Source organism: Miniopterus natalensis, chromosome X (genome assembly GCF_054644295.1).
Source record: "Miniopterus natalensis isolate mMinNat1 chromosome X, mMinNat1.hap1, whole genome shotgun sequence".
NCBI lineage: Eukaryota > Metazoa > Chordata > Mammalia > Chiroptera > Miniopteridae > Miniopterus > Miniopterus natalensis.
The window spans coordinates 50,872,574-50,886,857 of record NC_142103.1 but is presented as its reverse complement, the minus strand read 5'-3'; the positions used below and the strand labels follow the sequence as shown (position 1 = coordinate 50,886,857).

Below are 14,284 nucleotides of genomic sequence, written 5' to 3'. Positions count from 1 at the left end.
GCTACCTTAACTCTTGAGTCATTGGCCACAGAAATTTCAAGGACATCAGCACTTGACAACCAGCTGAGGCTGGCAAAGGATCATTTTGGAGACCTCCGCTGGACTCATGCTGGTATGCATGTGATGGATGTATAGTCATGATCCCTAATGGATTCTGTTTGCTCTGAGGCTTCCCAGGACGTTTCTAAGCAAATCATCCAGGCAACAAGGTACCACCTGGGAAATCTCAATGCTCAATATTGTATCTTGGGGCAGGTGTAGTAGCATCCAAAGCAGTCATGACTCTATCAGAAGCACTAGAGACACAGGCTGTGCCACTCTTGTGACAGAAAACCTGGGCAGAGCTGGAAATAATGGAGCCACTCCTCCATTTTCCTGAAAGGAAGGGAATGAAGAGGGGGAGAAAACAAAACAATATGGAAGGGAGGATAAAAACCCACAATGATGGGAACTGGTACATGAGAGAATAAATAATGGAATTCCAAAACCAAATAAGCTAAGTCTTCTAAATCAGATAATGAATATCAAAATAATGCCATATTACACCTTATACCTTCATCTACTAAAAGAAAGCAAAAATAAAATAAGGAATAAACCCGACAATGCAAAGATGAACAAGCAATCAGAAATAATGACTTGAGTAATTCTGATCCTATCTAGAAAGGAAATGAGTAATGTCTCTTGTTTGAGCACTCAAACAGGAAAAGAAAGTAAACCACCTCTTCCTGGTAGGTAGATTGGTAATTCAACCTGGTAATTCAAATTGTTGAGTTTCTTAAAAAGGAATGATCAAGAGAAAGGTTTCTCTTGAAGGAGCTTTAGAGAAACAGCCATTAGAAAAGCAACACAGCCCGACCTGGAGTGGCTCAGCAGTTGAGTGTTGACCTAGGATCCAGGCGGTCGGGGTTCGATTCCTGGTCAGGGCACATGCCCGGGTTGCGGGCTAGATCCCCAGTAGGGGGCGTGCAGGAGACAGCCAATCAATGACTCTCTCATCATTGATGTTTCTGTCTCTCTCTCCCTCTCCTTTCCCCTCTCTGAAATCAATAAAGATATATTTAAAAAAATAAAAATTCACTATTTAAAAAAAAAGAAAAGCAACACAAAATGTTAGACCTAGAAGGGACCTTAAGAGTTCAATTCTGTCATTTTACAGGTGAGGAAACAGGCTAAGAGAGGGGAAACAACTTGGCCAAACAAACAAAGCTAGTTAATGGCCAAGCCAGGAGTAGAGCCTAAGATCCTGAGTCCTAATCTTTTACTAATATTAGTATGCCAGTGCTATACTCTCTACTCATTCACTTCTGTTCTAATGAGTGCTTTGGCAAATACACTATAGTCACAATCTTATTTTTAAATATGTTTTTATTGATTTGAGAGAAAGGGAGAGGGAAAAAGAGATAGAAACACCAGTGATGAGAGAGTATCATCGATCGGCTGCCTCTTGCATACCCCCCTACTAGGGATCGAGCCCGCAACCCAGGCATGTACCCTGACCAGGAATCAAACCATGACCTCCAGGTTCATAGGTCGATGTTAAACCACTGAGTAACACTGGCCTGGCCAGTCACATTCTTAAAGATATCTGTATTTCACTTATTTCAAATACATGTATTTAGAAATGAACTAACTCAAGCTTTGATCTTTAAAGATTTTTTAAAAGGTGTTCTAAACATCATTCTTCAGTATGCTCCCTCTCTAAAATGCGCTGACAAGACATCTCAGATTTCTCCTCCAATCTACTGTTTTATCTTTTAAGAGGGTCTGAAAACAAGTTTAAAGAAAACTGCTAAATAAAAAATGCATTTTTAGAAGGCTGAAATACAGTGCATCCATACACAAAAGTTACAATTTTTTTAAATTGTGTTTTTACATTTTGTGCACAATATAACAGAATAATTAGTTAAAATAGAGAATTCTAAATAAGATTACAGGTTTAAACACATGCCCTTTAGAGTTACAAAACAACTGTCTACGTAGTACTAAAATATAATATAACTTAAAAGTCGATACGTAAAACAACTCAAATGACTACAACCAAAGAATGTTGGATATTTTTTGGGTGGTGAACACATATGCTCCTAGTAGAGTTTGAGGCTTTGTTTTAAAAAATGTTATCAGGAATAAAAATTTTCAAAATTGATAAAATTGCTATGGAATTTCTCACAGTAAAAATCTGTATTAGCATTTTTTAAAACTCTTTAGTTCAAAATTAGTATCTTGATATGAACATTTCTATTAAAAAATATGACTTCAGCCCTAGCCAGTTTGGCTCAGTGGCTAAAGCATCAGCCTGCGGGCTGAAGGGTCCTGGGTTCAATTCTGGCCACGGGCATGTACCTCAGTTGCAGGCTCGATGCCCAGCCCAGGTCAGGGTGCGTGCAGGAGGCAACCACTCAATGTGTTTCTCGCATCGATGTCTCTCTCTCTCTCTCTCTTCCCCTCCCTCTCTTCCCCTCCCCTCTCTCTGAAAAGCAATGGAAAAAAATATCCTCAGGTGAGGATTAAATAAATAAATAAATATATATATGACTACAGTGCCCTGGCAGGGTGGTTCAGTTGGCTGGAGCATCATCCCATACACCAAAAAGATTGCAGGTTCAATTCTTGGTAAGGTCACATACCTAAGTTGTGGGTTCGATTCCCAGTCAGAGCATGTACGGGGAGGCAATCCATTGATGTTTCACTCACATCGATGTTTCTGTCTCTCTCTCTCTCCCTTCCTCTCTCCCTAAAAATTAAAAAATAAAGAAAAAAAGAAAAGAAAAAACAAACTCTTGGGTGAAGGTTTAAAAAAAATTTTTTTTCTCATTCTCCAGCATCTATAATTACAATTTTTTAGAATATATCTTTATTGCTGAAAATATTACAGATGTCCCCCTCCTTTTTCCCCCATTGATCCCCTCCACCCACATCTGCCGCACTCCCTGGCCTTCCCCATACTATTGTCTGTAACCATGGGTTATGCATTTATGCATATACGTTCTTTGGTTAATCTCCCCCCCACTACCCCACCCCCCCTTTCCCTCTGAGATTCATCAGCCTGTTCCATGCTTCTATGTCTCTGGATCTATTTTGTTCATCAGTTTATTTTATTCATTAGATTCCACATATGAGTGAGATCATGTGATACTTCACATTCTCTAACTGGCTTATTTCGCTTAGCATAATACTCTCCAGGTCCATCCATGCTGTCTCAAAGTGTAAGAGATCCGTCTTTTTTACAGCCACATTGTATTCCACGGTGTAAATGTCCCACAGCTTTTTTATCCACTCATCTACTGATGGGCACCTGGGCTATTTCCAGATCTTAGCTATTGTAAACAGCTATTGTAAAATGTACGTCCTTACCATTCCATTCTGGACCCCATCCCTATCCCATAAAATAATTGGATATATAATCAAAAAATAAGTAGGCAAGCAGCATCTGTCTTTGTATCATGATTAAACTGTATTCAAAGTGCAAAATAAAATTGCTCATTTACCCTAATAAAAATGTTCTATTAATTAGGAGAATGCTGATCTTTGAAACAGAAAAACATATCAGCATGAGGAAGATATAAAACAGAGCTAGAATAATAGCTATCCCCCAGTATTTACTAACTCAAAGTTAATTCCTTAGAAAATTACGACACACAAATTACATATATATTTTCATGTTTTCTTAATATTAGAGCTTACTATTAGGAATAAACGGATGGTTAATATAGTGTTCTTTAATAAAAACCCATCAAGTCTATCATAGATTTTGGGGACTAGAATTAATCAGAGAAAACTTCATCCAACACTTTCATTTTAGAGATCAGAAAATTTTGGCAAAGAGTAGTTAAGTCACTTGCCCAAGGTTACAGAGACAGTCATTAGAGAAGTTAGAACTAGAAGTCAGATATTCTTATTTCCATTATTCCAAAATTCCATCCACTTCACCAAACTTGGTTGAAGATTATGTGTAGGGTATACTGTAGTGCAGGGAAAGGTTTAAAAGATATGTAAAAACATTATGGTTATATTATTTAATTTTTTTAAAATTCTCCATTGCTGGGATATGAGTGTGCCTTTGTATGTTTCTCTTCTCTCAGCCATCCCTTAATTATATCTATACAGGCTACACTGTTTACATTTACACCTACTGTTTAAGTCTTATTAAAGTTAATAGTACCATACTGTCTATTTCTATTTTATTTGAAAAATGGTTAAAATCTGTATCAGTCTCAACACTTTCTAAATTGATACTAATTTTGAAAGCGATTTCTTAAACTTAAATATCTGAGCAATCTCCTATTTTTTTCACTTTGAACAGGTTTTAATACCTAGAAGCACCATAATGGATGGCAATTAAAAACAATAATGAGCGCTGGCCAGTGTGGCTCAGTGGTGCCCATACACTGAAGGGTCATAAGTTTGATTTCAGGTCAAGGGCTTGTACCTGAGTTGCAGATTCAATCCTCAGCTCTGGTCAGGGACTGTGCAGGAGGCAACCAATCACTGTCTCTTTCACATTGCTCTCTCTCTCTCTCTCTCTCTCTCTATCTCTCCCTCTCTCTCCCTCCTTCCCTCCCTCCCTTCCACTCTTTATAAAAATCAATGGAAAAAATATCCTCCGGTGAGGATTAATCAAAAAAAAAAAACACAACAACAACAAAAAACCCAATAATCAATATTGAGATGTCTGTTGTCACCAGTTTGAGATGATATACTTTCATTTATAATCTGTCAAAATTAAAATATCCTCAATAGCACATTTTACATAAAAACATAAAATTGACAGTGCCCTATGTATTTGCAACACACCCTATGCTAGGTGTGTTAATATTTATATTTACTTTCTCTGAAAGTTTCCAAGTTTTAGCCTATTTTCTGGCCTTTCTTTCAAACTTGCAGGAAGACTGTGAGCGAGTCTTTCTAAGGCAAACACTCCTGGTTTTTACAACCAGCTTGAGGTTCTGTTGCTGCTGTTTGTGCCCACGTCTAGGGCATGTTATAATCTTTTTAAAGTCCTTTCAGATGGAACCATACCTATTCTCAGGATCATTGTCGTCATCATCATCATCCACTGTGACAGGCACAGATTTAGATAAGGCTTCATCTCCTTGAAGGAAAAAAAAAAAAAAATACTTAAAATTAGTTTTAAATTATCTATATACATAAAGCCATGTAAAATAAAACTGAAAGCCTAAAGCTTTAATAACTACTATTTGGTTATAAACTGTACTCTGGGATCCAAAACATGATTTAAAAGGATTTATAAGAAAAGCACATGGGTAATTTAAGAAGTGCCAGCAGAAAAATGATAAGTTGGATCTTATATATTTCAAAGTTCCTTTCCAGAGCACAAGGGTTTTAAAGCTCATCCTTCAGGGAACAAGTCTTTATCATTCACCATCACATTAGCATAAGTTTTTTGCTGAATAAGCTTCACAGTGATCCATTTTAAGTTGAAAGTTAACAGATGTGTAACTTTTCCTGTATCATTGAAGAATAGCAAAATTGCTATCAATATTTTGGTGGTACCAAGTAATTTCAAAATATACTTGAATTTGTATAATACGAGTAGAATTACAAAGGTATATTCAAGTACAGTAAAACTTATTTCCCTATAAAAAGCTACTTTTCTATCCTTGGATTAAAACTCTAAAGACGTTAACATTTGGCATTTCATTATATGTAAACTGTGCCTCAAAAACAAACTTAAATATTGAACTATTAGTAAGATCATATATGCTGAAGTAATTAGGGAGAAGTGTGCTGATGTTTATTATTTATTTTGAAATGCATCCAAAATTTCAAAAGCATTACACTGAGTGAAAGAAAGCCAATATCAAAATGTTACAAACTTCATGATCCCATCTCAAAATAACAAACATAAAAATCAGATTAACAGTTGGTAGGAGTTAATAGTAGGGATAAGCAAGGAAGCTGTTCATAGGCGTGGCACAAAGGAAACTCGTGATAGCGGAACAGTTCAATATCTTGGTTGTAGTGATTTACAAAGCTACACATGATACAATTTCATAGAACTATATTTATACATACATACACACATACATATATACACAAATGAATAAATGCATGCAAAACTGGTGAATCTGAATAAATCTTCCATTTCCTGGTTTTGACATTGTACTACAGTTATGCAAGGTGTTACCAGTAGGAGAATGGTAGGGTATCCAAGATCCCCCCGTACATTTTTTTGGGTGCAATTCCTGTGAATTTATAATTATTTCAAAATCAACAGTTAAAAAGGCAAAAAAAAGTTAGTTACATTGTTGGATAGAAGAATATATAGATATTTCTAAAAACAGCACTCTTTACATATGCAAATACAGTACAATGTTAACGAAAGAAACTTTTCTACATATTGAAATTTTTTCCTAATAAAAATATTTGAAGAAACTGTTGGAGAGAAAAACAATCCATAAAGAATGCAAACAGCTACATGTTCAGGATAGAAATAGACTAAATATAGAAAGGCAAAAATAAATCTCACAATATCCTAGCAAACTCTTAATACCTCATTCAAACAGACCAATCTTCAAATGAAACATCACTAGTAATATTAGTCATTCTTCTTTGCTATACCTTTCAAAATTTGAGCTATCCTTCGAAACAGTGTTCAAATGCTACCTGTTCTTTTAAGTTTTCCTCCAATAGTTAGATTAAGTGGCTCACTTGCTAGTTATCACACAGCCCCATTTTACTTTTACATCTTTCTTCTGGTATTCTTTTTTATTTTTAATCCTCACCCGAGGATATTTTTTCTATTGCTTTTTCAGAGAGAGAGGAAGGGAGTGAGAGGGAGAGAGAGAAACATCGATGTAAGAGAGACACACTGAGTGGTTGCCTCCCGCTAGTGCCCCATATCCAAGGTATGTGTCCTTGGCCGAGAATCAAACCCAGGACTCTTTGGTCCGAGGGCCAATGCTCTAACCACTGAGCCAAACCGGCTAGGGCTTTTTTTTTTTTTTTTTTAAACGATTTACCTATGTCTATGTTGCTCATTAGACTACAATCTCCTAGCACCAAGTTCTTAATCTTGGTTGCTTATGCCATTATCAAGGCCCAATTTTTTTTTTATAATGAATCTTTACTTTGTAAAAAGAATCTGAATTTCTAAAAGGCAGTGCAAACATGTTGGGAGATAATACATGATATTAATATCCTAAGTATGAAATATATGGAATATCTATATACAGACTCTTGCCTTCACAAATGAAAACAGTAATCAGTTACACTGATTTACAGCAAATTAAACTGTATAAACTACAGTTCAGTTTACAAAAAAATAATTCTACTCCCCTCTACAAGCCCCAATTTCTAAGAAACTATTGTACCATGTAACAGAATACCCAACTATTGCTGAATAAATTGGAATCCTCTAAATTCATGAGAGCAGATAAGGCTTTTTAAGAGCTCCTAAAAATTGTCACCTAAATTAATTTGGACATATTAGGGGAACAAATAAATTTAGCTTGAATGCAAGCAAATTCTTAAGGCATGCCACTTTTATCACTGGCTTATACCAAAACTTATCTTGCAAAACATTACTTTTTACATAGTGCTTATTTTAAATGCCCTTCATATTCTTTTCTGCTTAAGTATTTCTATTGACAAAGTTCAATTCCTAGCAAATTTATCTTCTTCTTTTCATCTAAAGCAGTCAGTCCCAAGAAATATCCAGGATAAACAAAATCTGAACAAGGACTATGCCACCAAATAGTTGAAAGATTGGCATCTGCTGAAGTTCTGAATTCTTAAGACTTCTCTGGATATATACATGAGAAAGGGTTCACCTCCTAATCAGGACACTGGCCCTTCAGAATAAAGTTATATAATTCAAAATGGAACACAATGATCTAGACTAATACTGGGTTAAGAAATTATTGGTAAATGCCCCCTCTGAGTATTTGCCATATGTTACCATGTCTTCTTAAGATCTGATGAACTCATATTACATATTACAGTAGGAATTAATAGTTTCAAACATGAGAGATATCACAGATATCCTCATATGTGTCATACCTAATTAGATTTGGGGAAATGAAAATTAGTACTTGCAATCAAACATGTTGATTGCACTAGGGAAGCTGTTTAATGATGAAAACCAGTTTTCCAAAGTTAAAGACTAGTTTAATAGCCTAGAATTTGCTAATGAGAATACTCCATGTAGCTAATTACAATTTAATATTCTTACACTCTAATCCTTAATAAGGGTTTTCTCAACTAACCTGATAACAAAAACATTGATTTGACATCAAAGTAACAGAGATTGTGTTTCTAATTTTGATTGAATTTATTAAGGTGACACTGGTTAATAAAATTATGTAGGTTTCAAGGGTACCATTCTATAATACATCGTCTGTATATTGTATTGTATGTTCACCAGCCAAAGTCAAATCTCCTTCCATGACCATTTATCTCTGTACCCTCTTCTACTTGCTCCCTCCCCTTTCCCTCTGGTAATTGCCATAGTGTTGTCTATGAGTTTTTTGGTTGGTTTTTGTTTGTTTGTTTGTTTGTTTTTTGCTTAATCCCTTCACCTTTTTTCACCCAGCCCCCAATACCCTCTCCTCTAACAGCTGTCTGTTTTCTGTATCTATGAATCTGTTTCTATTTTGTTATAGTTTATTTTGTTCATTAGATTCCACATATACGTGAAATCATATGGTACTTGTCTTCTCTGACTTACTTCACTTAGCATAATATTCTCTAGGTCCATCCATGCTGTTGCAAAGGGTAAGATTTCCTTCTTTTTTACAGCTGAGTAGCATTCCATTGCGTAAATGTGGGGCACTTGGGCTGCTTCCAAATCTTGGCTATTGTAAATAACGCTTTGTTATGAGATTGTGTTTGAATGCAAGTTCACAATCTTTTATACACAATCCTGAAACCCAAAAAGCTCTCAAAACTCAAACATTATATAAGGTGGTGCCAAAGTTCATTTGGCAGCAAAACCTAATTTCAACTGTTTATTCTTCTAAGTATTAATGTTCTTATGTTTTGCTGCAGAAATACTAATCTATTTGATAATGTGTTGCCTCAGGCCCTAATGGAATTATACAGGGTGTTCCCAAAAAAATTCATACACACTTTAACAGCTGATAGCTCAGTTTTGAAAATGAAATGTATTTTAATAAACAATGCCTTTGTAATTATTCAACATGTGTGTATACATTTTTTGAGACACCGTATATATGGTAACTACTCTATATTATCTTTATGAAACACAAACAGTTGAAAATTCTGAAACACATTAGGCCAAAGAATTTCAAGAAGTGTGGACTTGTAGTTATAATAGCCATACAGGCAGAGCTCCATCTAAGCATGTAATATAGCAGAGCATTAAACTGAGTATACCATGCATATCACACTAGGTTTTCAAATCAATTCCTTAGACAAGCACTCCGTAAAAGGAATTTAAAGTTTTATTATAAAACAAGATTCAGGTCAATTCCACTAAATTCCAAATGGGTAAATGGAAAATCCTAGCATAAAAAATGAAAGGAAAACTTTAAACATTCAGTCTCTGTGGAAACCGTTTCGAGTAAAATCTACTTTGTAAAAATTTTAAGACTACAGGAGGGGATGGGGTGGGTAGAGGTAGAAGAGAGCATGGGGGGATAAATGGTGATAAGATACAAAGAAAATAGAGAAAAAATAAAATAAAGTTAAAAAAAATTTTTAGGAGAAATCTCAAGTGCCCCTGGTTAATTGACAGTTTTTACTGACTTGAAAAGACAATGAGTAACAAGATTACATTTATTATACAAATTATTTTTTAAAAGACTACAATAATTATTTTTATAAGTATCTGGGGATGGGGGAAGTGAAGTATCACTGACCAGTTGACCCAAACCCTTATAGTCCTAGTACACTAACTCATCAGGGTAGGGTAATCCATCTACTTTTTGGATTTCTTTCTTCCTTTATATCGTTAGTATGAAAGACAGAAAGGTCTATTCACGTCATCAGAAAATAATTGATGAGTACCTGCAAAGGGTTTCAATGAAGTAAATTTAATTTTTTCAGAAAATTTCATGGGACACAAAGTTACTCTGGCCAATTAAAAAAGTCATAGGCACAGGAAAACTGTTACCAAGCATTCATCTCCATCTTATTAATAAATACCTACTGAACTATTGGCACCACCAGTCTGATTTTCTTTCATAAACTACTGTTAATTACTTCAGAGAAAAGCATTAAAACACTGATTTAAAAAAATTTGTTATTTACCCAACAAACTTGTTATACCTGATACATAACACAATGTGTAAAATACCTTCCAACGATGGCATAAAAATAAATGGAGAAAGGCTATTTCTAGTAAATTTGTAAAGAATTTTTAAATTATCTTTTCCTAAACAGTAACTCTGCATTTGACTGGCTTCAGGGAAAATTAAATAATGCAGTTATTCAAGAGGGAATATGTACAAATTACACATTTTTAAATTTATCTTTGCATACCTGAAGATTGACAAAATCCAGTATGTGAAGACAGCACTAAATTTTCGGTCACAGGCTTAATTTTCTGCTCATCACTGCTGCCCTCTCCTAAGGAATTCTGAGCATCATCTCCCATATCAGAAGAAGATGAAGTAATGTCGGCTTGCTTCCTTTTAGTACTTGTTCTGAGGGAGTTTCTCATTTTCTCCTTGAGGTTGCCTGTCTTCTTTTTAGCTGAAGTTCTTTGCTTCTTCAGCTTTTTATTATCTTCAGAACTTTCCTCAGCATCTGAAGATGATGAGCCACTTCGTACTTCCTTGGTATTTCTCTTTGAATTTAAATTCCGTCTTTCCCTCAATTCTATTCTTTTCAGTCTCTTATCAGAAGAATCACGACCATCTTCTTTCATGGGATATTTCTCAGTATCAGATGATGAAAAATCTTGTCTCTTCCTTGAACTCTTTCCAGAAAAGTTGCACCTTTTCTTGTCTCTTCCAAATCCTTCATTCTTACTCCTTTTTTCTTCTGAAGAACCACAACTATCTCTTTTCCCAGTTAACTTCTCAGCACTATCAGATAATTCATCTTTATTTTTAGAAGTTTTACCTTTTATTTTTTTACTTTTCTTTTCCCCATCAGTTGTGCCATTCTTATTTTGTTTTATGCCTTCAGGAAAATGGCAAATTTCTGCTCCCTCAGGTAATTTCTCAGTGCTATCTGATGATGATTCATACTGTTGTTTCATCTTAGTTACTTTTTTCTTCAAGGCTGTAGTTTTATTTTCTTTTTCCTCAGTTCCGTTTTTGCTCTGCTTTTTATCATCTTCCGAGGAGTCATCACTGTGCTCTTTCTTTGGGAACTTCTGAGCAATATCAGATAAGCTACCCTGTACTTTCTTACAGGTTTTGGTTTTCAGATGCTTACTCTTTACTTTAGTTTCAGCAACCTTTTTGTCTTCTGGAGAACTACAACTCTCCTCTTTCCCAGAAGAAGGCTTATCAGTACCATCAGAGGAAACACCTGGCTGCTGCTTCTTAGAGAGTCTACCTCTTAATTCTAAGATAGTCTTGTCACTATCAACTGTGCCTTCTGCCGAAGAAAAATTGTCTTTCTCTTGTTTCCTTTCAGCATCATCAGATGATCCTTCTTGTGCAGCCTTCAAACTGTGCTGCCCTTGATTATTCATTCCTTTTTTGCTGTGTTTTTCATCTTCAGAAGAATCATAATCCTTTTTATTTGGAGCTCTTTTTTTAGATGTTCTAGCAGCCCCGATTTTACTCATGCTCTTTATCTCTTTTTCCAATTCTGAGTCGTAATTGGAAGATTCAGACTGGTTTTCTCGTTTCTTTTTAGAAATTATAGACCTTTTGGCTGATTTGCCTTTTTTTATATCAAAATCTGAGCCAGAAGTAGAACTTTTTCGTTTTCTTTTTCCTTTATCATCTTTCCCTGTTTGAGACTTTAAATCATATAAAGTCTTCTCACTATTTGTATGAGTTTCATTAATGTCAGTATCTGACGAAGAACTCTGACTCATTCTGGATACCTCTTTGAGGATTGCTAGCATTTCATCAGAATCTGAATTTCGATCCACAATCTCTGGCTGCTTAGATTTAGGCAATTTATTAGTTTTAGGATTATCTATAACAGTGTCGGAAGAATTCCGCTTATCTTTTTTTCTCATTGGACCTGACAGTTTTTGTTTCCTCTTAACTGTTTCATTACTTTCTTCATCTGAATTAGATGTTGCAGGGTTAGTTTCTGGCTGTCGCCTCAAGGGTGTAGTCTTTACACGCGGGGATCTTCGAAGATCAGATTCTTCTGAAGGTAATAAAACTTCACACTCAAGCAAAAGTGCATTATCATTTTTATCCTGTCCAAGTCCACAGTTCTCTGGCTTGGGGATCAGACCAGAATTTTTACAGCCATCTTTATCTTGTAGAACTTCCTGACAATCAGCACCTTTAATTGGGGAATTAGAAAGGGAGACAGGGGTAAGTTTTACATATAATTCTTTTGTTACTTTAGCTGTAGTTTTTGATTTAATACCTCCTCTGTTGTCTTTTGAAGTAATATTTAATTTTACAGAAGAACTCTCCAGTTCTTGCTCAGTGCCACTGTTGCCATCAATCTGATGATCAGCTGAACTCTGAACTTCCATAGCAGTCTCAAGATTTTCAAAAATGTCTTCTGGAACTGAGGAAGGAACAGACACAATATCCATGTCTAAGTCTTCAGAAGTGTTAGCAGGTTCATACTGAGGTTCTTCTTTTTTATCTGATTTCTCATGTTCAACACTGGTACTTTTATTTGCTCTTTGTTCCTCTACTGCAATACTCTGATCCATGTGCTCACTGTCTACCTGCTTTCTTGACAGCTTAGCTTCTGATTTTGAAATATCCTTCCTTTCCAAAGCACAGGGTTTTTCTCCTTTTCGTACTTTTGTTTCACACTTAGCGTCTATGACTTTAAGCTCTTTGGTATTTTTCTCTTTGTTTACAGCATCCAAACCTCGAATCTCTGAATTCAAATCTTCTTCTAATGCAAGATGAGCTTTCCTGATATCAGCCAACACAGATTTAAAAGCCTTAAGCTGACGTAACTTCGTAGCAGAATCAATTTCTGAATTATCTGTTGCATGCTTCAAAAACTTAACATAACTAGAGTTCATGTTGGCTGTTGTCTCAATCAGTTTTTTTGCCTTCTTAATCATCTCTTTGGGCACAATTAGTGCTGAATAAGAATAGGTTACAGAACCAGAACATGAATCGTCTAATTTCTTTTCTTCTCCATTACAATTTGAATTATTTTTCTTTGGAGAAAATCTGGGTGTATGGTCACATACTTTATTATTCTTTTCATTGTCAACTTTTATCTTCTTCTTATTTTGTTGCAACAACTGTTCTAAATTTTCAAATACGCTGTTACATGCAGTAACCAAGTCCAACAAAGGCTCCGGGTGACAAATGTAGCAATACCATTGGTTGTTTTCATCCATTATAGTAGATAGCTCCTTTCGGCCAAGGTTGCGCAGAATGCACTTCTTACAGAAGGCATTGTGGCAAAAATCACAACAAATCAAGTTTCCACCTTCTGCACACCATCTGAAATTATTTAAAGATTAAAATATTATTCCCAAATGAAACTCATTTTAAATCTTTTCATTATTAAAACAATTTAAACCAGTTTTTTTTGCCTTCTTAATCTGACAGCGATTTTAATAGTAAAGCAATTTAGGTCACATACTTATTCTTTATTATAAACTTAAAACAGACAGAAACCAAAGGCTTTCTGGAAAAGAAAAATCTTCCGTTAAACATATCAATAATACTAAAAAAATGGATCTAATAACGGATTGTGCTAGAATTACCCCTTCCAAAAAAAGTAAACAATGTTGAATTTTAGTTAATCTTGATGTACTACCTACCTGCATTGTTCATCCATTCCATCTGAGTCACGGCTAATATCATCACTCATGTAATATTTAAAGCAATTCTATTCAAAGAAAGGGGAAGAGAAAATTTTATTCAAAATTGGTAACATCTAAAAAGAACAAAAACTTTATTTTTTAAGTTATTAATAAGTAAAAGGAATGTGTGTGTATGTTTGTGTGTTTTAGACAAAGAAAAAACACTAAACAACTCAACACTAGTCCTTTCCAGACATACTACTACTATCCAGACATAGGAACAGTTCAAAAAAATAATTCCTTGAAATAGATTTCTGAATCATCAAGCACACTATCCTTATCATAAAGTTTAGAAAAGGTTTACTAAAGCAAATTCCTGATCTCATATGACTAGCTACTAAAGCTCTACATAAAAATGTATTAGATGTTAAGAGA

General features: G+C 35.1%; 1 protein-coding gene across 8 annotated transcripts in view; it reads right to left on the bottom strand.

Moving 5' to 3' along the window:
* ATRX (ATRX chromatin remodeler) overlaps positions 1–14,284 on the bottom strand; it is a 263,885-nt gene that overhangs the window by 161,875 nt on the left and 87,726 nt on the right. For 7 of the 8 annotated variants that reach the window (XM_087813462.1, XM_016207255.2, XM_087813461.1 and 4 more), the window contains 3 exons: positions 13,868–13,935; positions 10,462–13,544; positions 5,017–5,089 (listed from right to left, as the gene is read on the bottom strand). In XM_087813462.1, coding sequence (XP_087669588.1) covers positions 5,017–5,089; positions 10,462–13,544; positions 13,868–13,935 — 3,224 coding nt within the window. The remainder of the gene's footprint in view (positions 1–5,016; positions 5,090–10,461; positions 13,545–13,867; positions 13,936–14,284) is intronic. The other variant, XM_016207256.2, reaches the window with a different exon arrangement.